General features: G+C 52.1%; 7 protein-coding genes across 7 annotated transcripts; 4 read left to right on the top strand and 3 right to left on the bottom strand.

Annotated features, from left to right (window-relative positions):
• Positions 1 to 1526: 1526 nt before the first annotated feature.
• On the top strand, positions 1527 to 4098 carry BROUX77_000921 (uncharacterized protein; the record flags this gene model as incomplete). The annotated part of the gene is made up of 3 exons (XM_073753579.1): positions 1527 to 1637; positions 1723 to 1987; positions 2042 to 4098. The coding sequence occupies 3 exons, from the start codon at positions 1527 to 1529 to the stop codon at positions 4096 to 4098; spliced, it is 2433 nt and encodes an 810-aa protein (XP_073609156.1).
• Positions 4099 to 4942: 844 nt separating this feature from the next.
• On the bottom strand, positions 4943 to 6034 carry BROUX77_000920 (uncharacterized protein; the record flags this gene model as incomplete). The annotated part of the gene is made up of 1 exon (XM_073753578.1): positions 4943 to 6034. The coding sequence occupies one exon, from the start codon at positions 6032 to 6034 to the stop codon at positions 4943 to 4945; it is 1092 nt and encodes a 363-aa protein (XP_073609155.1).
• A 936-nt stretch (positions 6035 to 6970) lies between these two features.
• On the top strand, positions 6971 to 8007 carry BROUX77_000919 (uncharacterized protein; the record flags this gene model as incomplete). Its single annotated transcript, XM_073753576.1, has 2 exons — positions 6971 to 7503; positions 7875 to 8007. The coding sequence occupies 2 exons, from the start codon at positions 6971 to 6973 to the stop codon at positions 8005 to 8007; spliced, it is 666 nt and encodes a 221-aa protein (XP_073609154.1).
• A 244-nt stretch (positions 8008 to 8251) lies between these two features.
• On the top strand, positions 8252 to 9061 carry BROUX77_000918 (uncharacterized protein; the record flags this gene model as incomplete). Its single annotated transcript, XM_073753575.1, has 1 exon — positions 8252 to 9061. One exon carries the CDS (start codon positions 8252 to 8254, stop codon positions 9059 to 9061), a length of 810 nt encoding a protein of 269 aa, XP_073609153.1.
• Positions 9062 to 9436: 375 nt separating this feature from the next.
• On the bottom strand, positions 9437 to 10378 carry BROUX77_000917 (uncharacterized protein; the record flags this gene model as incomplete). The annotated part of the gene is made up of 1 exon (XM_073753574.1): positions 9437 to 10378. The coding sequence occupies one exon, from the start codon at positions 10376 to 10378 to the stop codon at positions 9437 to 9439; it is 942 nt and encodes a 313-aa protein (XP_073609152.1).
• Positions 10379 to 11652: 1274 nt separating this feature from the next.
• Positions 11653 to 14446, top strand: BROUX77_000916 (uncharacterized protein; the record flags this gene model as incomplete). Its single annotated transcript, XM_073753573.1, has 3 exons — positions 11653 to 13324; positions 13417 to 13554; positions 13632 to 14446. The coding sequence occupies 3 exons, from the start codon at positions 11653 to 11655 to the stop codon at positions 14444 to 14446; spliced, it is 2625 nt and encodes an 874-aa protein (XP_073609151.1).
• Positions 14447 to 16619: 2173 nt separating this feature from the next.
• On the bottom strand, positions 16620 to 18605 carry BROUX77_000915 (uncharacterized protein; the record flags this gene model as incomplete). Its single annotated transcript, XM_073753572.1, has 1 exon — positions 16620 to 18605. The coding sequence occupies one exon, from the start codon at positions 18603 to 18605 to the stop codon at positions 16620 to 16622; it is 1986 nt and encodes a 661-aa protein (XP_073609150.1).
• Positions 18606 to 22251: the final 3646 nt, after the last annotated feature.

Here is a 22251-nt window from a genome sequence, read left to right as displayed (position 1 = left end):
CGTTTGACTTGGCCTTTGCCATTGGAAATCCCTTGCCATTGACCCTAGTCCCCTGATCCAATTTCTAACCCATATACACATGCTAATATTAGGGTTAAGAACGAACTCTTCATGTGACCCAGCTTCTGCTGTTGTCGTGACAACTAAAAAAAGACACTTAGTCTCCAGCGCTTCCTGCATCTACAAAACACCAAGGGAGCCACTGTTGGCTTCGTCTTCCTCCTCAATGCAGTTAGCCATGTCTATGTCTCTCCCACCAAGGAAGCTTTGAACACGCTCGTTTCTTCTTTTTTCCTCTTCGTCACTCGCTTCACCTTGCTGCTTCATGCGCATATCCATTTAAATTTACCTCTTTTTTTCCGCAATATTCAAGCAAGAATTGGTCCTGTTCTCTGCTTCGTCACAACATCAGACCAACTAACTTAGCCGCCTTGGAAGTACCTTTCTGACAGCTGACAATTCTCTCTTGTCTTTCTTTGGCGCCAATTCAACGGCTTCAGCTAGCTTTCACAGGCAAAATAAACAACAACCGTCTCACGAGACAACAGTCAGCAGCCAGCAGCGAGTCTCTCTGCTTCACGTCTGACCCACACTTTCTCTGGTGCTGCTCCTTTTTGGGCTGTCCTTGTATACATTTTTTGTTTCACCTGGTCTTGTTCTCTGTGTGTTTACATGCTCCCTTTCTTGGACTTTGTAAACACCGTCACCCACCTCCGCCATCGCCTGACGCCGACGCCAACTTCTGCCGTATCCAGCATCTCTACCATCGCCAACTCTATCAGCGGGTAACTACATCCCCTTGCATCTCGTCCCATGGCAACAGCCACTTTGATGGCTTCTCCTTCCTGTTCCTGCATCAGCGCCTGCATTTTTGCAAGCGTCCTCTGGTCTGGTCTAGTGTTGGTATCAAACAAAGCAAAGGCATCAGCCAGCGACCTGGTTGCTCTGTAAGGGAGCACACCGTGAGGCCGAACACAATAAATTCCCCACGAAGCCCCACGAAACGTGCTTGTTTGTTTGCCTTTGCGCTGTTGCTACTTTCTTCTTCTACTTGGTATTCCTCAGTTTCTGACCTTTGGGTGCGCCTCCTGTTCTTCTAGTTTCCCTTTCGCCTGTGGCTATTTACGCGCCTTCCATTCTCCTGTTGGTCGCCCACGAGGCAGCTTCCCCTCTAACCAAACCACCATTCACCATTCGCCGCCTTCGCTTCGCCTCGCGCTTTGCTGCTGCAAGTTATTTCCTCCGGCAGAACAAAGGCTTAAATCACAACCACAAAACCAACAGCCAGCCGAATCTCACCCACAAAACGAGACGAGTGGTATTTTGCTCTAGCTAAACCCTTTTTTCCACTTCTATCGAGGCGCTCATTGGTGACGGCCACTTTGCTGTCTTTCGCTGTCGTTCTCTGTCTCCGCGCCGCCGACATCCTCACGCATTTGTATTTTAATACCCCCCCTTTTTTTTTCTTTCACTTTATCTGTTATCTTTACGAGTTCGCGCGAGGCGACTCCTGCTTGCTGTCGAAAATGGACGCAAGCTTCTTGTCCCACCAAGTAAACTCCATAATCGAGCAGCTTCATGGCCTCTTTGACGAGATTGGCATTCCTAACCATGACCGCGAAGCCCGTGAAACCGAAGTACGTCCCTCCCACCGTCCCAGCCCCGAGCCTCGTCTCGACCCCGTTTTGCTACCGCCAACAACTAACACCCTGATGCTGATAGCTGTTTGCGGCCCTCTCCGATACCCTAAACAACCATGTCCATCTGGTCAACTCAGAAAAAAAAGAGCTTGTCGAGGAGGCTCAACAACTCATCTCGGCCATCCGCCAGATGGAGGCGTCATTAGAGGACAGCAAGAACTCCCTCGGAGAAAAGGGGGACGATGGTCTGCGAGTGACGTATCCACTGGTCAGATGTTTAAAAGTCCTACACGAGAAGCACCAGCAGATCCACAGAATCCACAGAGACCGATTCGCCCAAGTTAAGAGTAAGCATGTCTCGAAGCCACTGCGCTTTGCATTCTCCTACTGACGTTTTGCAGAGCTGGCTGATGCCCTGGAATCTTATTCATCACACCTCGAGCCGACCTTTGTCAAAATCCCGCTTCCACCGACAAACCCCAAGGCTACAGTGCCCTTAAATTTCGATCTGTCACCATCCTACGTTGACAAACTCGATCTCGAGTTCACCCGTGTCTTTGACGAATACACACAGCGTATCCAGACTGTTCAGACCCTTTGCGAACAAATAATATCCCTGTGGGCTGAACTGGGTACTCCTCAAGCACAGACAGACAGCGCCATTGTAAAGTACTACCGTGATTCACCCGAACAATTAGGCCTACACCAAGAAGATCTTCAGCGACTAGAGTTGAAACATGAGCAGCTCTCCAACGAGAAAAAGGCCCGTGAAAAGCACCTCATGGATCTCAAGGCTTCTGTTGAAAACATGTGGGCTATGTTAGGAATTGATGAAGCTGAAAGAAAGGCCTTTCTCAACGCCAACCGCGGCTGTGGTGTGCGCCAAATCAATGAATTCGAAGACGAAATGGCGCGTCTTAGCGAGCTTAAGCGTCAGAACCTGCACCTATTTGTCGAAGATGCTCGCTGCAAGCTGCAAGAGCTGTGGGATGCTCTCTACTTTTCTGAAGATGAAATGCTCGAGTTTACCCCTGCATTCTCAGATGTCTACTCTGATGCACTTCTTGATGCTCACGAGCGTGAAATCGCTCGTCTTGAGCGTCTTCGGGAACAAAGGGCGCCCATGCTTACGCTCATTGACAAGCACAAGGATCTCACAGCCCAAAAGACAGAGCTTGCTCAGTCTAGTCAGGATGCTTCTAGACTGATGATGCGAGGCCAGAAAGGCGAGCGTCGCGACCCAGGCAAGCTCCTGCGCGAAGAAAAGATGCGCAAGCGTATTGCGAAAGAGCTTCCCAAGGTTGTGACTGAGCTCCGAAAGGCCCTTGAAAAGTACGAGAACGAATTCGCCGTCCCCTTTTTAGTACAGGGCGAGCGTTATCTAGATACCCTGGAAGAAGAAGCTAGCTCTAGCGGAAGAAGGGGTGCTACTTCTGTAACACGACCAAAGACACCCGGCGCACCGGTGATGCCGTCTAACAACGCACCATCGACTACCAGGGGACGTCCCCTCAGCAAAGCTATTTCAATGGGCAACCTAAAAACCAACACCACAACAACACAGTCCACTGGCCGCTCCGCTACCAAGACTCCGACAAATGGTGCTAAGCAACAGCCACAACAGGCACAGCAACCTCCTAGACCTGCATCTACTGCTCCAGGATCTATTGGTCGGTCTGTTCCTGGTAGTCCATCGCGTATCCCTGCTAGACAGCCTCTGGCGAACCTCAAGTATGGTAAGAACTCTCCTGAGCGGACACCTGCTCCCCGTCCGAGTTCGCGTGCTGAAGCTGGTACATTAAGACACGGCGATGCCCCCATCATGAGAGCACCTCCCCCCAAGATGCGTGAACCCCCACGATTAGAGACCCCTATGAACCCTTATCAGACGTCCGGTCTTCATGATAACCCGACAGCGTCTATTGTGCGGTCTGTTGAATTTGAGGATGTGTTTGGACCCCCGACAACATCCATCATGGCAGCATCACAATTTAATGCCTCTCGATACGCATATGCATCATCATCGTCTGCTACTTCGTCAAGACCCGATTCTTTACTCGGAGGTCCTCGACAGGTGTCGGGTTCCTCGACTCAAATTTCTGGCTCAGAGAATTGGGAAACGTACGATGACACGAGCGAGCCTGAGCCTGACGCTTCGGATGCTTACTATGCCAAACTCCGGGCTGCACGTGGTAAGCGTTATGCTGAAGAAGTAGCCATGAGCCAAAACGCGGATGAGATGCAGTCGCATCCACAGCCACAGACGTCATACTATTCCCATACAAGCCACAGCTCCCATGGCTCACAGGGGGGTTATCCTAGCGGCGCTGCTGACAGCAAGCGTGCTAGGGGGTATCTTCCAACCGGCAACGCCCACGGAACCCTCGTGGATGCGGATGGCAACATAATTGCGCCTGGGGGCGAGTGGACAGATGAGGATGCAGGATACAGCTTCTAGCCGGCCAGCGTTTATACCTCTCTGCTTGTGTATTTTTTTCTAAACTGACCTGGTCGTGTATATTACACACGACTCCGTGCTAGCACTCAGTGGGCTGTCTTTTTGTACATCTATATCCCACTCGTTGAAGGCTAGCCTAAGAGTATGTATGTGCCTTATAGGTGTAGGCTGTCTTTACTTGTTTTCCTTTTCCTTCTCCTTCTACTGTTCCTTGTTCACTTTCGGTGTTGGATGTTCATAGCGACCCTGCATCACTTACAATCGGCTTATTCGCGCGGTCTTTTTTCTTCTTTTCTTCTTTTCATTTTCCTGTATTGTTATTCATCTAGCGTTGTGGCAAAGAGGGACAGGTTTTCCAGCTGCGGGATTGGGTTTTATAAGATTCCGGTGTCACGAGAATGATCACCATGGGACTGTTACTACGAACGAGTTAGTTACTACTAATATGTCGCAAGTAGAATCTTTCAGTTTCTTCTCTGAAGCTTTTATTTGCCTAGACATGTGATTTCGTGTCGATGAACTCGAGGTTTATTCATCTGTTTTCGTTTGTTCAATTGTATCCGCCCTTGACTTGACTTGACTATATTTATCGTCTACCAAAATCACTAAGATCACACGACGCCGGATTGGTTACCGGACGGAAGTTTAAAGTCCTCCGCTCGACACGCCCATCGTTTCTGTGTGTTCGGGATGGCGCACCATCCCCAAGCCCCGAAGAACCAGTGGTCCACACTCCGCTATGAGCAAAAGAAAACAAGTAAAAAAAAAAAAAAAAAGGGAATAGCAAAGAAAATGAAAGAACACAAAACACGCAGAAACACAGCAAAAAACAAAACCACTCTCATCACCTCCCCCCGCTCCCCCTCGCTCGTTCATCCTCTGAAATTGTTGCGCCTGTTGATGGGGTCGCCTCTCTCGGTGCGTGCGCTCTGTAATGGCGCCATTTCACCTCCAATCTCTTTGCAAGATACTTGCATGAGCTGTTTTTGCGGAGTAGCTTTTTGACAAAGTTCTTCCGCAGTCGTCGCTTGTTGCTCATACAGGACCAAGGGTGGAAGGGTTCCTTTGGCTGCTGGCAAAGCGGGCAGTTCTTCTCGGCCTCTGTGTGGTCGAACCGGTCATGATACTCCGCGAAGTCGCCATGGCCCGCTCGGGCAGTCAGGATGCGAGCGATGGTGGATCTGTGTTGGCCCTTAAGCCAGTCAACCTTGTAGGCGTTTGTCGACTCGAAGCGAGCCCCAATGTGGCTTCTAGGCTCGCAACTCTCGGTCCACGCCTTGAACTCGGCGTTCAGCTGCAACTTCTTCCATCTGCGTGCTGACGCAAGGGACATGCCTCCAGGCCTGACAAGCAGGACCTCGCTCTCACATCCTCTCTTTGCCAGCCCGTCGACGAGCTCGTTTCCGGGGACGTTGGTGTGGCCCGGGACCCATCTAACAGCGCCAACCGCTGCATCCAGTGACAAGTGCTCGGTGCCTCCCTTCCAGTCGTGAAGCAACCGGCGGATCTCATCAACCTCTCCTTGGGATGTGCCATTCTTTTTGGATCTGCAGGCGATGCGTTGCGCTACGCCCAGGTTATCGAGGCACAGGTACAGGCTACCCGCCTCCGGAGGAGCATTTTCGACAGCTGCTCGGACCGCGTTGACGGCAGCGACAGCCTCGGCATCCGCAACTTCTCGCAGGGTACCACAGGACCCAAACCCTTCGCAAAGCTTAGTGCCTCCGCTGAAGATCGCCCAGCCTGCTCCTGTTCTGCCGTTCTCGTCGCGCGAGCCATCTGAGTAGGCCCATGCAGTGTTTGGGTTTGACTCGGCGACTTCTCTTTGGTGCTGCTCAGCAGCCTCCTCTTTGTCCAGCTGCGGGGGCAGGGGCTCCGGTGGGCCCTTCTCTTCTGGAAGAAGTTTCTCGGACTCGTGTATAGGGTTCGGAAGCATCTTCTTGTACTCGTCTATGTGACCACCTTGTATCCGCCCTTTTTTTTTTTTTTTTTGCATAGTCTTTATACTCCTCATTACAAGCCGACTTTACCATCGAAGAAAGTTAGTCCTCATTAGTGTAGTGGTGATCATACCTGCTTGTCACGCAGGTGACCTGGGTTCGATTCCCAGATGGGGAGTTTTCATTTTTGCACCCTAACCCATACCTTAGGGTCCATAACCCTAAAGAAATTTGACTTTTTGTGTCTGTCCGAACCAAGACTCCCTCCCTCCTAATATCCGCCCTGCTATCCCGTGTAATGCTTTTCGTGTAGCTTAGTCACGTAAAATAAAGTTAAGTCAAGCCCGCCCTGCGATCTCGCGGTGACTAACTGCATCTTTCTCTTTGTCTTCGAATCTCTATCCCATCGTCCTCGTCCCAAAATCCAGCGCCGCTTCATTCCAGCGTCTAAAAGACCTGGCTCGATTCTATTTTTAGAACCCCATCCCCTCGTGGGGTCTTGGACTTTTGGTAGGCTGGAGCTAAGACCCTTTCTTCTTCTTCGTCGTTTCTTTTCAGCGCGACAACGCATTTCTCTCTCTCTCCCGTGCTTCTTCCTGCGGACACAAAGCACGAAGCGAGTGGCTTTTATTTTATTTTTAATTCTTTTTCGCCATCTCAGCCTGCTTCCCGACTCTGCGACTACAAACACTGCGGCTTCACGATCATGAGAATGCTGCTTGGAGTGGGATGAAGTCCGTCTTGTTCGAGACCTTGTCTGCAGTCTTGCTCACATTCTTTAAGTATATCTTTCAGTAACTAGTCAACCAGTTATTATCTTTTTTACCCTTTCTCTACCCACTGGCCAACTTCCTTGTTGATCTGGCCAAAGTCACGAGACTCGCCCACTGAGATATCTTCGCCGCACCCGAGCCACCGAATAATTACCCGGAATGTCGGACAATGCTGCGGCTGCTCTCAAGGGCGCCAGTCTCGCCTTCCGGTCCTCTGCCGAGCCCCGCACCCAGTCCCCGCCGCCGCCGCTGCCGCCGCCACCGCCATCGATATTTACAAAGCCCAAACTGAAAGCGAAGCCCAGCACTAGTTTGAAATATGGCGCACAACTCACATCCAAGTCGCTCCTGGCAAACGATGGAAGCACCCGCGATTCTGGCTCCATGGCTGCGCTGCAGGCCGCGAACATCAGTACAGGCACATCTGTGCTCCCGGCCAAGTCGACTATAGCCGGCAGGCACCCGGCGCGCTTGGCGCGACCGGAACTGAGCCCGCGGCGCGCCGAGTCACCCGGATCGTCTGTGGCGACCGCGACATCAGGGATGGCTGCGTCGACTGTGCTTCCGGGCGTTCGGTATCTGTATCCGCCGGGCGCAACGGCCCAACCGGATCCGAAGTCGCCGTCGTATATTGCCGCGTCGCTGGCTGCAAATCGTGCCGTCTCACCGGACCCGTCTCAGGCTACCCGGAGGTTCACGACTGCAACAAGAGGCGAATCAGTGGGGTCTAACTCTTCGTCGAGTACAGGGCAGAGAAGGTCAAGCTCTATGGCTCTTTGGAGAGATAATACGCCTTCCGTAGTCTCTCTGACTGAGTCATTATCATATAAAGAGAAACTATTGGATACCTCGTCAATCGGACCAGCGACTTCGCTGATCGGCATGTTTGAGGGAAAGAAACCAACGGAAACTAGCCTTCCGGCCGTGAACCAGAACAAGTCAAGGCCAAAACCAGCACGCCATTCGCTGGCGGCTTTACCAACAAGTAGCCAAGGCTCTCTAGACAGTCTTAGATCACCAACACCAAGAATAAACCGTGACGTAACCTCACCGGCGCTCGTAGCAGCTCTCCACGCCAGCACAAGCTCGTCCCCAAGTCGACCACAGACGCCACAGAGCAGCAGAGAATCAGTGTCCCAAGCAGCGCCGACAACAGCCCCGAAAACCACGGCGCAGCGTCGGCAGCGGACATCTAGACCACCAACTCCACCATTGTCGCGCAACCTCTCGAGGCCTCCAGCCTCGCCTTCGTCAACATCATCAAGACAAAGTAGTCCTCCAAGAGCCAGCTCCCCACCCCATTTTTATGAACATAGACATGCCTTCTCCGTTAGCAGCATACACAGTTCTCCTAGCTCCCATGCTCGACGACATCACACAGGTTCAAACTTGGCTCACTCACCTGAAACCCACAACTTTACATCTACCAATACTTCTGCAATGCCCCTGAATTCCCTCACCGATGCCATGCTTGCTTCTGCCATTGCCGCTAAGCGCCTCACACCCAGCAGCACTGGAACTTCCAGCACAGCCGGCCTACACAGACACAGCCGCACTACGCCCGGCGCAACGCCCGGGAGCACATCTACATCCACCACTACAGCCCGACAGCGATCGCCGCACCTTTTGTCCACGCTGCGCAGCGACCCCCGCGCGCCCGAAAGCGACGAAAACAGCGCCGAGCGCCGGCGCAAAAAACACGCACTGTCCAAAATTGGCGCCAAGGGCAAGCATCGCCACCACGAAGGCTCGCGCAAGCGCTGGCGCGAGGAAGTCACGGAGCGCGAGCGCAAGCGCTACGAGGCCCTGTGGGCCAGCAACCGCGGCCAGTACCTGGTTCACGCGCCTGCGCACCCGGCTCTGACGCCGGCGGCGGCTGCGGCGTTGGTGGCGGGGACGACACCGCCCGTGCATGGCGAGGCTCAGGGCGACTATTCTTCTTCTACTGCTACTGCTGCAGCTGCGGCTGATACGGGCGCCGCGGACGACGAGCGCGACCTCGTCGCCAACGTGGTTGTCCGCGAGCTGTGGCGCCGCTCGCGGCTGCCGGCCGGCGAGCTGGCCGAGGTGTGGGACCTGGTGGACCGGCAGGCGCGCGGCGCGCTGAACAAGCAGGAGTTTGTGGTGGGAATGTGGCTGATTGACCAGCGGCTGAGGGGGCGGAAAATTCCGCATCGGGTGCAGCGGAGTGTGTGGGACACAGCGAAGACTGCGTGGTCCAAAGCGTCGTCGCATAAAGGGCAGAAGTAGCGTGGGTAGGCTTTTGGGTCAGGGAGGGCCAAGGGCGGGCGTTGGAACGGGCAATGTGCATATAGCCAGTTCATGGATCACGACATGATGCAGCTAGAGCTTCAGAGTTGACTTATTCAATTAGAATTACGAAACAAAATAAATATTATAGAATTCTTTTTTAAAAAAAGACAACTTGATGTTGAAATTAGCCAGAAAACCAAGCGCTCGGTGTCCTACGTAAATGAATCCTCTGCTCTCTGTGTAAGTGCCCTGGCACATTACTTGGTCACTGTGCGTAACTAGACATAGATGGGCTATGATTGCCGTGCTCCCTGTTTCACTTACCAGAAAATAAACGAAAAAAAAAAGGTCATTGCATTATGTATTCCTCTTCTACAGCCACATTGTCTTGTCCGGATGAAACCCATGTTTGGGGTCTGGCGCGCGCTTGCTTTCGAAGCCGTCGTCGTTTTCAGGGAATAGATAGCCGCGCTGATTTGCCAACAGCGTTGTATTTCCACGGACAATGGCATTTGAGTAGTGCGTGTGGCCGTAGACCCAGGCCGTGACGGCCTTGGCATCCAACGCGCCCTTGAGCAGGTCGGTGGCAAAGGCGCAGCTTACGGGCGACCCGGCCTTGTCGGGGGCCGAGGCACCGGCCATGACGGGCGCGTGGTGGGAGACGACCAGGATGCGGTCCTGCGGCTGGAGCGTGGGAGTGATGGTGGCGAGCTCGGCGCGCAGCCAGGCAACGTCAGAGCGGTGGGCGTGGTTGTGGGCTTCGATGGACCAGTCGTCAATCTTTTTGAAGTCCGAGACGCAGGCGCGCACGGCTTCTGAGCTCTGCATGGGGATGTCGGACCACAGCGAGCAGCCGAGGACGTGGATGCGGCGCTTGGCGTTGGCCTCTGCTGTCTTGGTTGCTGTGGCCAGCGAGTTTGGCAGCGTGAGGATGGTGCGGTCTTGTTGCAGGAGGACAAAGTTGGGGCCGAGGCGGCTGGCCATGGCGCGGGCTAGGCGTATGCCGTTGGTGTAGGTGGTGCCGAAGAATTCGTGGTTCCCAGGGACAAAGAATACTTTCTCGAACCGGCGGGTTTGGGCATTCAGAAACTCTTCCAGGCGGGGGTCGGTCAAATAGCCAATGTCTCCGGCTAGGATTAAATACGGGGCGGTCGGCTGGAACTCAAAGGTGGCGTATTGGCTGCAGAGTTCCAGGTGAAGATCGGACATGTACTGGAAGGCGTAGCGTGAGGGATCCATGGTGGTGATACCCTGGCGGTCCGAGTCGATCCCGGACAGGGAGTTCCACACTGCCGAATAGAGTGACGAGAGCATTTTGATAGGCGAGACTGCGAGGACAAAGAATAAGACAAGAAAGAAAACGGCGTCCAGCAGACTGTTGGGTTCTTGAAAAAAAAAGACAAGAAAAAGAAAAAAAAAAGAGAAAGGCTTAGTCAGACCAATCAAAAAGGCAGATAAACGAACCTAGGCTCTCCAGATATGCGCGGGCCTGCATAATCCGCTGGCAGACACCAGCAACCCGGCTGGCATACACTTCCCTCTCTCAAGCTTTCGGCTACTCAAAGGCTACTCATGGGGCTGCAGAGTCTTAAGTCGCGTGGCTGTTCGCGATGGTAGTGTGCAGGGGCGCGTCTGCTAGTGTGCGAGCTAAGAGGCTCTCGGCGGGGCCCGGAGCCTGCTGATTTGTCGAAGCCGGACGATCTAGAGCCAGAGCTCTCGGTACTTGCAGCGGCTTTAGCCCGTTTGGGCCTGGTCGTGCGGGGGGGAGCTTTGGCGTGCTGGGCGAGCTTTTCCGGGAGACCCTTGATGCGTTACGCGGGCTCGCCTCGTTGAGTGTGGGCGGGCTCTGCGTGACTGGGAGCCCAAGTGAGGCTGTCTGCGCAGCCCGAGATGGGGCGGAGACGAGGCTTCTGGCTGACTGGCTGGGCCAGAGAGGTGCGGATTGCCACGTCGATAGTGGACGAGGGGTCTCAAGCGGATTCAGGATTGCAAAGCAAACACGGAATTGCTCTCACTCCACTAGCAGCTCTTCGACAATAGCAACAAGCATTACGCGCAGAGAGAGAAGCAGGGCGCCGTAGACAAAATAGAGCAGCCCACAGGCCGATAGCGCGAGGTTAAAGTAAGCAGAAGGCATGACTATCCAGCAAGTCTGACGCCGATGGATTTCAGCGCAGGGAATCAGATGATTGGGTGCCTGGAAACTGAGGAAGCCAGATTCAAAGGGCTTGTCAAGTGCAAGTACGTTATGCAGCAAGAGTAGTTGCACAAGACAGCAAACGCCGGACAAAGAAATGGCCCGGCTTTGTGACGTGCAAAAAAAAAAGTGGAGAAAGAAAAGTGGACAGAGATCGGACCAAAGCAGAAAAAGCAGCCCGCCAAGCGGGTTGTTGCTGTGATGGGGAAGCACGGTATACCGGATGAGATCGAGGAAACTGCGGTTTTGCGGCGCCTTAAATTTTCACTTCTTGCCGGTTCTGCTTGTCTGTCGTTCTGCTCCTTCCCGTTTTGCCATCATGGTTTTTTCCTCCTTTTTTTTTTTCGGAGCCACCCCGCCGTCTTGAGTTCTCGGCATCTCCATCTTCAACATGTCGCCAAACCCACGGCAAAAAATGACCATTGGCACCGCCATCTTCGGCCTCCTTTTTCTCTGCGGACTCATCGGATTCGCGCCCGTCACGGTGCGTGTTCCAGTCTTCCTGACCACTGTTGGCATCAGTTGCTACCAACACAGGCGCCTGTCCCAGGTAACGAAGCCGAAAGATGGCGGCTTGGATAACACCCCGGACTGTCTGCCGAGCAAAGAAAAGACATCCGCTGGCGTACACGCGGCTAGAAAAGAATACGCAGGCGTAGAGTCCAGGGATGCAACCCAAAGTAATGCTCCGGCCGAGACTGTTAGTGAAAGCCCCGCGCAGACTGGGCCGGACCCCGGCCGTGAACAGCCAAAGTCGTCAAGCGAGGCTCCCCAAGTCTTGAAAAAGAAGACCAAGAAGAAAATCAGAGCTTTTAAATCGCTGAATAAAGAAACCCCTGATATCCCAGCTCAAAAGAGTGCTGACAACCCGGAAGCCAACGATCCTGCTCCTGGTTCTTCTGAGACACTCGACCCCTTAACCCCCGATGATTTTGAAAATGCCATAGCCACCGAAGCACCTAACGGCACCAGTGAATCATCTTCAAGTCCCGGTGAACATACAGAAGTAGGCCAAGAGAACAAGGAAATGAATGCCAGTCTTTGCCCTGATGACTCGCCTCTCCTCCAGAAACAAGACCTCAACATCGACATTGTCATGCATCACGGTTCCAGTCCGGATACACCCTGTGATGACGACTCGGCCTTCAATAAAGAAGCTTCATCAAACCCCGAGCCCCAAGTTCCAGACCTATTGAATTTTCCGTCGGAGCCTGAAACTCAGTGTTGTGATTCCAATCGGGAAACCCAGACTAGCCATGGAACTTGTGGGTTCGAGACCAAAGATGAGGACGAGGATAAAACAGAGGAATGCGCTTCTCCAGTTGAAAATGATAATGGCGATGCTATCGAATCGCAAAATATCGCGGACAGAGATCTTGGTTGGGCAGATGATATCACTGCCACAACTCAGTCTCAAGATCAGTCTCAAGACATGAATACCGATCACAAATCGCCTATAGAAAGGTCCAAACTTGATGGGGATATGTCAACTAACACGGCAGATAGTTCCAGTGACCTCAAAGTTCCCGATGATGATAGTGAAACATCCGGTCCTTCTCTGAGCCTCCCAAAACATTCGAAGGCTCAAAGAAAAGAGAGGATGAACAAAGAGGAAGGGCATGCCAATTGGGCAAATGGAGACGGAGTAGATGGGCAAGACAACCAGGAAGAAGAGGATAAGAGCAAGGAGGTAAACGAGGAGAAGGGGAACAAAGCAGAGGGCCAGGCTCAATTTGAAAATCAAGAAAACAATGCCGAGATGGATGAGAAAGGCACCGGTCAAACAGAACCTCCTCCGGACCTAACCTCAGGCGACAGCGAAGACACAGAGCCGGCACGCTCCACGTCGAGTTTCCAGCCGGTCCAGACCGAAACACGTGTTGCCTCCAAGCCCACATCTGACCACGACAACAGCTCCATCGACATGACGACCACCGCAGAAAACTCCAACAACAACTCGGCAGCCGTAGACCACAAAGTGTCAGACAGCAAAAAGGCGCTCATGGAGAATCTACGTCACTACATGCCTGAAACAATGGCTATACTGGGAGATCTCCGAAAACGTGAGCAATCTAATCAAGACACCTGTTCCTCTTGGGCATTGCTTCAGACAATCGACTTATAGACACTACTGCTAACAATACTGCTGCATGAGTGATTCGCCACTTCAAAAAGTTGGAGGGAACTACGCCAAAGCCCAAGGCACATAGGCGTAGGCTGGGGAATCGATACAAGGCATTTCGTCAACGGGAAACTATGCACAAGCATCATCGCATTAAGCACAAGAAGTACTGTAGGTGAACTTTTCCCTTTCATAGTTCACCAACTTGTCATCTTGGAATATGAATACTCACGAAATCCCGTTCTCAGCCCTCGAAGGAAAAACCATTGCACGTGGCGGTGGAGTGCATATCGCTCTCTGTGACAATGGGCATATTTTGAAAGAGGGATCAATGGTGCGTCTAAACGAAGAGCTAGCCATGTCTTTTGTTGCAAAGCACTGCCCCTCTATCCCAGTCCCCGAGGTACTCCATTCGTCATACGAAACATACGGCCGGATCTTCATGACCCAGCTTCCCGGCGTGCATCTCGACAGCCTATGGCCCGATCTCAACGATGCCACCAAGCAGCAAGTATGCGAGGACATCTGGGCGCTGATCAAAGAGATGCGCAGCGTCAAAAGACCCGACGACCACTTCCCGCAGCAAATGTACGTGTCGCTAGACGGCGGCCACACCATCGACGACCTCCTCGGCGTCGACGACGACGACCCGACGCCCCCACTCTACACCGACAACGTCCTGCGCACCCGCATCGAGCAGCGATTTCGCGACGCGCACAAGCGCGCAGCCAAAGCCGCTAAACGCGGCCGCTACGCGACTGCCGCCAAGATCCCCCGGCTGCCAGAAGACACCAATATCCTGCGCCTGCCGCACTGCGAAAAGGCGGTCCTGACGCACGGAGACCTGTGCCCCCACAACATCCTGGTCGACGCGGAGACGGCGCGCATCACGGCAGTCTTGGACTGGCAAAAGGCTGGTTGGTATCCCGATTACTGGGAGCTGGCCAAGACTCTGAACCCGTGGAACGATCCGGACTGGAAGGGCTGGATGAAGCGGACGTGCCCGCTCAAAGAGAAGTGGGATCTCAGTGGCATCATGATTGCTCGTCGGTTCCTTCGCTAAGGAGACGATGGGGCCAAAGGGGACGGTGGCTATCCGGCAGGGAATACCATGCAAGTATGTGTGTACGTGACCCAGAACTAGCGTGTACTTGTTTGCATACATGGGCGTCAGAGAAGTGCGTTGGGGCGAATATCGAATTGCTCACGAGGCCATTGTCCTGCATTAGTTAGTGTCTCCATTTGGAGCTTACACAGGTTGCGTGCCTTATCGATAGCGACACGTGAATCAATGACGTCAGTGCAAGTGTTCTCATGCTGGTGATTATACTCGGTGCAGTTGTCATTCGTATCTAGAACTCCAAAAATTGGGACCAATCATCGCATTGGAAATGTGAAGTGTCGCTTGATTCTGAGAAACTTGACCCTGTTAATAAAGACAAGAGTCAGAGAGTTCAGAAAGGACAGAAAAAAAAAGGGACTCATCTCTACGGCAAAACTCCGGATTTCGGCCCTCCCGGCCCGATACGCTCAGAAAAGGAATGTGGAAAGAAAAATCACTTTCCTGGTGTATCATTGGCTTCCTGCTCTTTGGGGGTTTTTTTTTTTCTTGACAGGTTTCTTCGCAGCTGCCTGTTTGGGAAGTGGCACATTCCGGAAAGTTTACAAGCAACTGCAGCAGATGACCAACCAACTAGGTTAGTTAGTCCATACAAAAGAACATTGCAACTACCACCACGATATCATTCTGTGACATGGTGGTTGGTGGCTGTAAAGGGAAATGACGTTTGAACCGCCGATTAGCCAGATCTGCATGCCGAATCGGCGGACTTTTCTTTTTCCTTTTTTTTTACCTCTTTTCTTTCTATAGGATTCCAATGAACACGCAATAAAGAAGAGCGCATCTGCCAGCCAAAGCCGGGAATGGAGAACGGGGGGAGACCCTTTTCTTGTTTTCATTATTATTATTTTTGCGCTCTGCGCTAGCTCAAATATCGTTTGCAAGGGCGCGTACACACAAATCCAGCGTGTCTGCAGATGGATATACCGGCACTTGTTCCCGCCCACCAACCCAAGAAAGACGGCAGACGGCCCTATTCCCAATAAATGAACTCCATGATGAATGACCTAGCTCGTGCAGAAGAGACAACGAAAGGGCGGGAAAGGCGTAGGCTGGGGGGAGACTGACTACTTACTACACCTGAGAAAGACGCGGCAAATGTGAGCAACACAAAGGACAGCCTGGGGAACCCGTTCATAACGTGACGGAATCTACTCCTTCGGGTCAGCCAAAAAAAAACAAGAGCATTCATGGAGCTGTCCTCTTTTCTTATTTTTTTTTTAATTCGCTCACGTGTGCTGGAATCTAAGCCCTCAAAGGGAGCTTTGGTGCTGTTGGATGGTCTGGTCTCGTGGAAGCATGGCTTGGCCAGACGAGGAAAGGAGGCCTCAGGCCACATCTGGCCGCCGCCCCAGCACCATGGAGGCAAGGCCGAAAGCTTGAGCAATAGCAAGCAAGAGTACAAGTAACAATGAAGCAACAGAGGCTAGAGTAGTGATGTGTAGTTTATTGCTTCTGTAGATAGATAGAGATCGAGGCCGCACTTGGCTGTGCTCTCCAGAATATAGTCATCATAAACTATACAAACTTTCAGCCAAACAAAAAGAAAAAGAACACCGGAAAACAAGATAAGATGCCCATAAAACGCCAGCGAGATGCCTCAAGTACCACAGTGGATATCCCTAGAAAATAAAAATCAACAGCAAGAATCAACAAAAATGGTAGAAAGCAGGACGCAGATATGCAAATGCTGAAGTGGTATGGGCAACAAGCGCAAAAAGAAAAACACGAAAACTGAGACAAAAAGAAAAAAACAAAGTGAATAGACGGCAGTGAAAAGAAAGCTCTGTGTTGCTTTGCTGTTGGTGTCGTATCGTACTGAGTCCTTGCGGGTAATCTTGTGTGGACTGTCCTCCCGCCCTGTGCTATGTCGTATAGCTAAGTGGAAGCCAGGACTTAATTTCATGTGTAAAAAAAAGAAAAAGAAATGCAGAAAAGAAAAAACTAGGCTTCGGCGATGATTCGGAGCGGATCTGTGTGTTGGATCTGCTCTTGGGCCAAGGAAGATCCCAAAAATATGAAAGAAGCTAGTCATGGTCTGGTCATGGTCGTGGTCGTGAAAGAAAATGCATAGGGAAAAAGAAATATGGAGCAGAACAAAAAAAACAAAAAAAAGCTAGACGGCTTCGCAAGCTTCAGGTGTGGGTATTTTTGAAACCCAGCGTTCAGGGATACCGTCAATAGTGACCTCGCAGATTCTCGTCGGTTTTCTCGGCGGTAGGGCCCAGCGAGCTCGGCCAGGGACTGACTCATCGAGCTTGCCGTTGCGGCGCATGGCCATTTCCAGGACAGCAATGCGGATAAAGTCGGGATTCTCGCGCATTTCGCGCTGGCGCATACCGCTTGCCGGGGTACCGGGCGCTTGGGGGGCTTGATGAGGATGGGCCTGCTGTGCCGAGGAAGAAGAGCCTGACGATGACGTCGATGCCGGCGGTGGGGATGAGTGGCCCGATGATGAGCCGCTAGAGCGTGAGCCATTGCGAGACTTGTAAACCTTGTACGTCTGCATTTGTATAGAGGCAGTGTAGGGCCGGAGAGGGTTCTGCATGGTAGCCATTGCATCTGTCGCTGAGGCAGGGCGTGGCTCAATGCGGACAGATGACGTAGGGTTCAGGTAGCGACGCAGGGCAGCCGAGGGTTCCTCTTCCAGAACCGGTGGGCGGCGCTCGTCAGTAAAGGGTACCCTGGGATCAATTGTGAGAATAGAACGCGTGAGGAAGTCGTCGGGAGGAATAGACGAGAGATTAATGCTGGAAATGCTCTTGGCAGCATTCTTGATGGCCCGTAGCGAGGCAGTCAGATTCGATTTGAACGCTGACCGAACCATGCGAGGAAACGGGCTAGCAGCCATGGAAGACTTCTTTGGGGCCTCAGAGGAGGAGTCATCGTCGTGCAAGTCAAAGACGCGAAAGTCCAATTCATCTACCGTGACAGCCTTGGAAAGAGGGTGGGCCTCGGGCTCGCCAGAGGGCGAAGAAAGGGGCTCCAAGGGGGCGCGGGTAGGACGCTGCTTGCTGCTACGCGAGCGCGAGCGAGAGACTGAACGAGAGGACGGGCAGAAAGCGTCCCACGAAGAGCCCAAAGACGACGGGGTGCCATACACAGAAGAGCTTGCCAAAGAAGGCACAGAGTCCAGAGAGTCGGTACGAAGGCCGAGAGTAGAAGCTATATCACTGTCATAAACAGATGAATCTATTTCGCAGCTAACCTCGTCAGGAGGCAGAAGAAGCATATCAAGAGAGGTCTTGCTCAGCTTGAAGCTAAGCTCTGTGTCAGTAACACGCTCCATAATGGAGTCAACTGTCAAGGGCACGACATCCTTCTCTAGAACGCGGCGTTGGCTGCGGTTACGGCGAGGCTTAGGAATGTCAGTCAGAGCCAGGAGAGCAGCAACGGATGGCGGGACTGAATCAGGAGCGTGAACGTCGACCAGGCGAGAGCGGGGTTGGTTTGTTGAGGAGCGAGAAGAACGAGCAGAAGATTGGCGCTTCACAGACTTGGTATGGCGGGTTTCGGACTGGTTCTTGGTGGGAATCTGAACAGGACCAGTAGTCGAAACAGAGCGGCCTGGCAATTTCATGAAAATAGGCTGAGTCATGGACAACATGCTGTCTAGAGCAACCATTTTGTCTGAAATTATTTCCTGGCTAGGCTGGATTGAAGGGGAGATAGTAGTAGATGCTGAAGTAGGAGAGGGCTCCGGTTGTTGACTTTGGTCATACTTGTTTTTCCGCCACTTTATTATTGAAGCAGGATAGGAGGATGTTGATGGAGATCGAGACGGAACTACAGAATCTGCAGTGGGATTGTTGGGCGAAGAAATTGGCTGGAAGACCAGAGAATCAACGTTGCAGTCCAGAAGGGAAGGTGTCGAGGAGGCCGATATCGAGGAAGGAGATACGGGCCTAGATAAAACACTAGGAGACCGAGGTTTACTAGGCTGATAAGACGGAGGTGGATGGCTAGAAGAAGAAGCAACAGTGTTCCTTGATACAGCTATAGCCCGTGGCGTGTCACGTTGAAAGTGGTTTTTCTGACGTTGCCGGTGTTGAAAATGTTGGTCCTGACGGTTGTAGTGCACAAAGGAAGCAGCAGACATCATGATGGGCAAGGAGAACACGAGGACATTGGCCACTATAAGTATACCAGGGTCGGTTGCAACGGTGCAGGATTTCGGGGTAGGCTTGTGTACTTTTGCTTTTTTAGGTACTTTTATGAGTCGCCTACACCCTGGGACCTCGTTTTAGCAAGTGGTCGGCCGATAAGAAAAGCAAGACAGTGTAATCAGGGTTGATAAATAACAGAGCCGGGGCGGCAGAATGCCGTAGCGTTGTCGCAGCTTGTTCCTTTGAGAAGAAAAGATAGCCAGAGAAGAAGGGCGTGAAGATTGCGGTGATTGCCGGGGTGGGCCTAGAGCAGGGCTTCGGCTTCGTGGATCTTGGTTGTCTTGTGCGTGGTGAGAGGAGCAAAACGCCGCAGTCGCAGCAGGAACAGATTTGAAGAAAAAGCAAGCTGTCCGTTGCTAATCAGACAATGCTGAATAAAACAGGGCGCTGAAAAAGACGTGCGTTTTGATTCGATGGGTTTGAGCCGTGTTTTCGTGCTTGTACGTAACCTAAATGCCAGACCATGAGTTGGGCCTATGACGGGTGTTTGCCTTGTCTGAGGGAAGGGTTCCTGGCAGGGATGAATATACTTTCAAACAGGCCAGGGTGAAGAGGGAAAAAAAAAATAGCACGTCGCTCTTGGGCTGAGAGAAGGGGGGGGTGAAACGTGAAATGATGCAGGCAAAAGGGGGCGTGTAGAGCTTGGTAGCTGAAGGAACTCTGGTGACGTTGTCTTGGTTTCTTGTTTGCTGAGACTCTGAGACTATGGCAAAAGCTTCCCCCACAGAAAAATTGAATTGTCGCTTGAGGCGGATTGGAATCGAGATAAGGCCAAGAACACAATGTAGGATGGGGTCGATGTGCCCGCAAAGCTGTCAAATCGGAGATCCGGAGTGAGATGGCTAAAAGATCCCGAGCGTTGGTAAAGTTGTAGAAAAGCAAACAGCAGAGCCAAGACGGTGCTCAGAGACAGCAGAACACCAGAAGGGGACCGGCAGAGAGTAGATCACAGGTGTAAAGCGTGTGGTTGAGTATAAGTCGGTCTAGACTTGACGATGCTTTTGGACATGCTAGTTGCCGAGCTTCTTGGCAGTTCAAAGGCCCAAAATGCTAGTTCGAAGAAAGCAATGTTAGCTTGGCGTCGAGACGGTCTCCAAGTTTCAGTATTTTAGTCAGATGGTCGAACCTTTTTTTTTACTCAACTTTCTTATGCGAGTAAGTCTGAGAAAGATGTTGGGCAATGTGCACAGTGGGCTGGCTAGAAGACCCAGAAAAAAGCATGTAAGTAGGCGGCGTGGGTGCGGCTGTGAGCCTGTTTGTTGGCGACTCTGACGATAAGCGCGACGAGATGACGAGACAAAGATCAAGAGACTCAAAGAAGTCGTCGGCGAGGGGGGGCAGGCCAGATTTATAGTAGATACGGGCGAATATGTGTGGGAAAGAACGCGTGATGGATGCAGAAGGTACGCGTGGGCGGGCGATGAAGATAAGAAGTCTTGGGCAGGAGAAGGGCAAACGTAGCACACAAACCCGGAAAGAACAAATTGGCAGAGCAAACGAAACGGTTTCACGAGGGTCTTGAAAGGAAACAAGCAATTGTCCGTCTTGGAAGGGACGGCAGGCAAGACAGTGGTTGGCAGCTTCTGGCAACTACTGCGAGGGAGGAATTCAAGTCACTGGCAGATGATTCAACTACTGGATCTGTAAATATACACAAGTGCGTTGTGGATGAATAGTTGCTGATAAGGCAACCACGGCTACATGATGATAGCAAGAACGGCAGGTCATGGCAGTTGCTGAAATAGAAATAGCACTAGCATGGTGCACTGCGTCATAGGCCCCTTCCGTGGAACATAGTTGACCACAAGATAACAAGATAAGGGGAGACACAAAAACGCCGGGTGAGGTGTTCATTTCAGCCTCTGTTGGCTACTCTTTTGCATTCTCGAGTGTGTCATGTCAATACGAAGTCGAAGCCGACTGGGCAGACGGCCACATTGTGCCCTGCCCAAAGATATTAGGCACTGGTTTCTGTCGTTGTTCGCAACGCTTGACAGGACGAGCACTAGATCAAAGCGCTTGTATTAGTTACTTGTCTTCCTGGGCGCATAAGGCATGGCAAACGCAACATTGGGACAAACAATGTTGCAATTTAGCTGCACACATGTATGCACAAGAAAAAAAAAAGACACCATCCGAAGCTTGGATTACAACAAATTGCCCTTCAATTTTAATCAGACGACAAGTCGCCTTCTTGCAGGCAGTTGCTTGGGCACAAATCTGGGGCCACCAGCCAAGGCAGCGAGCGATAACAGCGTCATTGGGCAAGAACTCAAGGGGGCAGCAGGTCTGTGGCAATGACTCTCGCTTATCCTTCCTTCTCTTTCTCCTCTTTCCTAACACTCACGCTCACATGTTGTAAAGTCTCCGCTTGTCTTGCGGCTTTCCTTTTTTTTCTTTTCGTTCTTTTGTCGCTTGGTTCTTTCTCTTTGCGTTCGAAGCCTCCCTTCCTTCCTCCAAACTTCCGACCCCGTTGGCGCTCTTTCCCTCTGCATTTCCATCCGTCTCAATCCCCGAATGACGATGTCATTGATGATGCTCGATTCAATCTTCCCCGTATCCACCTCCAAAGTGCTGGCAGTAGACTAGGCCCGATATGGACTAAGTAGCCCACAAACTGCCAGCAAAGACAAGGAAAAGGGCTGGTGGGGCTGCCGGTATCTCCGTCGCGAGGTTTATTATGATGTAGCTGCATACAAATCGCTACCAGAAGCCGAACATGTTGCACTCAGCCCTCTGTGTCTGTCCCACAAGGCGGCGGTGAACGACTGAGTTTGCGTCCTGGCTTTCTGCTTCAAGCCTGTGAAATCCCGCAAACGCCAGGTCGCGGTTGATCTACGGCTTGTCTCTGGGCCCCCAGCCAACCCCCTGCCCCAGGCGATTTCTGACTTCTCCCCCACGGCCTGACAAGCCCCAAGGACCGTCCCTCTCCTCGCCGGCTGGTTCTTATCTTTCTCTCTGCCTCTGCCCCCCCCCCCCCCCCCATGCAACAAGAACTAGTTATTCCCTCTTCATGGCATAAGGCAGGGCGCAGGGGCCATGATATGCCCCGGGCGTTTCCTTCTGGAAGCCCCATGAAGAAGAGGAAAAAAAACTCGTCAACATGTACAATGCCAAGTCATCCACAAGTCACAAGCCACCACTAGATAAGACCCAATTCCATTGGCCGGGCGCCGTATGATTTGGCCAGAGGTTCTGTCGCCGTCTTATCAGCACCAGCACATCTTTCCCTCTTCGCCGTCGAAACACCAGCTGTATTGGTCTCGGGTACTCGATACTTGCCCAGCAGCTACTAGCCCAACTGTGGAATCAAGTATAAGATACCTGCATTCAACTACAAGATTTAGCCTGGCCCGGCCCAGCCCAGTCTACCTTTATCGACACGCTACTAGCCTTGTCAAGGAATGCACAAAATCATTCAAGTCCACGAAAGACAAAGACACTCCAGTCCACATTCTTCCAACTGTCTGTAATGATATACAGACCCTACGAAACCCTAAGAACCACAATCCAGCTTCACCATCTCTCGTCTGTATGCTGATCTCGAGCTGCCGCAAAGAAAATCATGTGAAAAAGATTGTC

The sequence above is a fragment of the Berkeleyomyces rouxiae genome (genome assembly GCF_048999995.1).
Source record: "Berkeleyomyces rouxiae strain 22BRR77 chromosome Unknown BrBRR77_ptg000001l, whole genome shotgun sequence".
NCBI classification, from domain to species: Eukaryota; Fungi; Ascomycota; class Sordariomycetes; order Microascales; family Ceratocystidaceae; genus Berkeleyomyces; species Berkeleyomyces rouxiae.
Note: the sequence above shows the minus strand (reverse complement) of the source record. Positions and strands in the feature narration are given on the sequence as shown.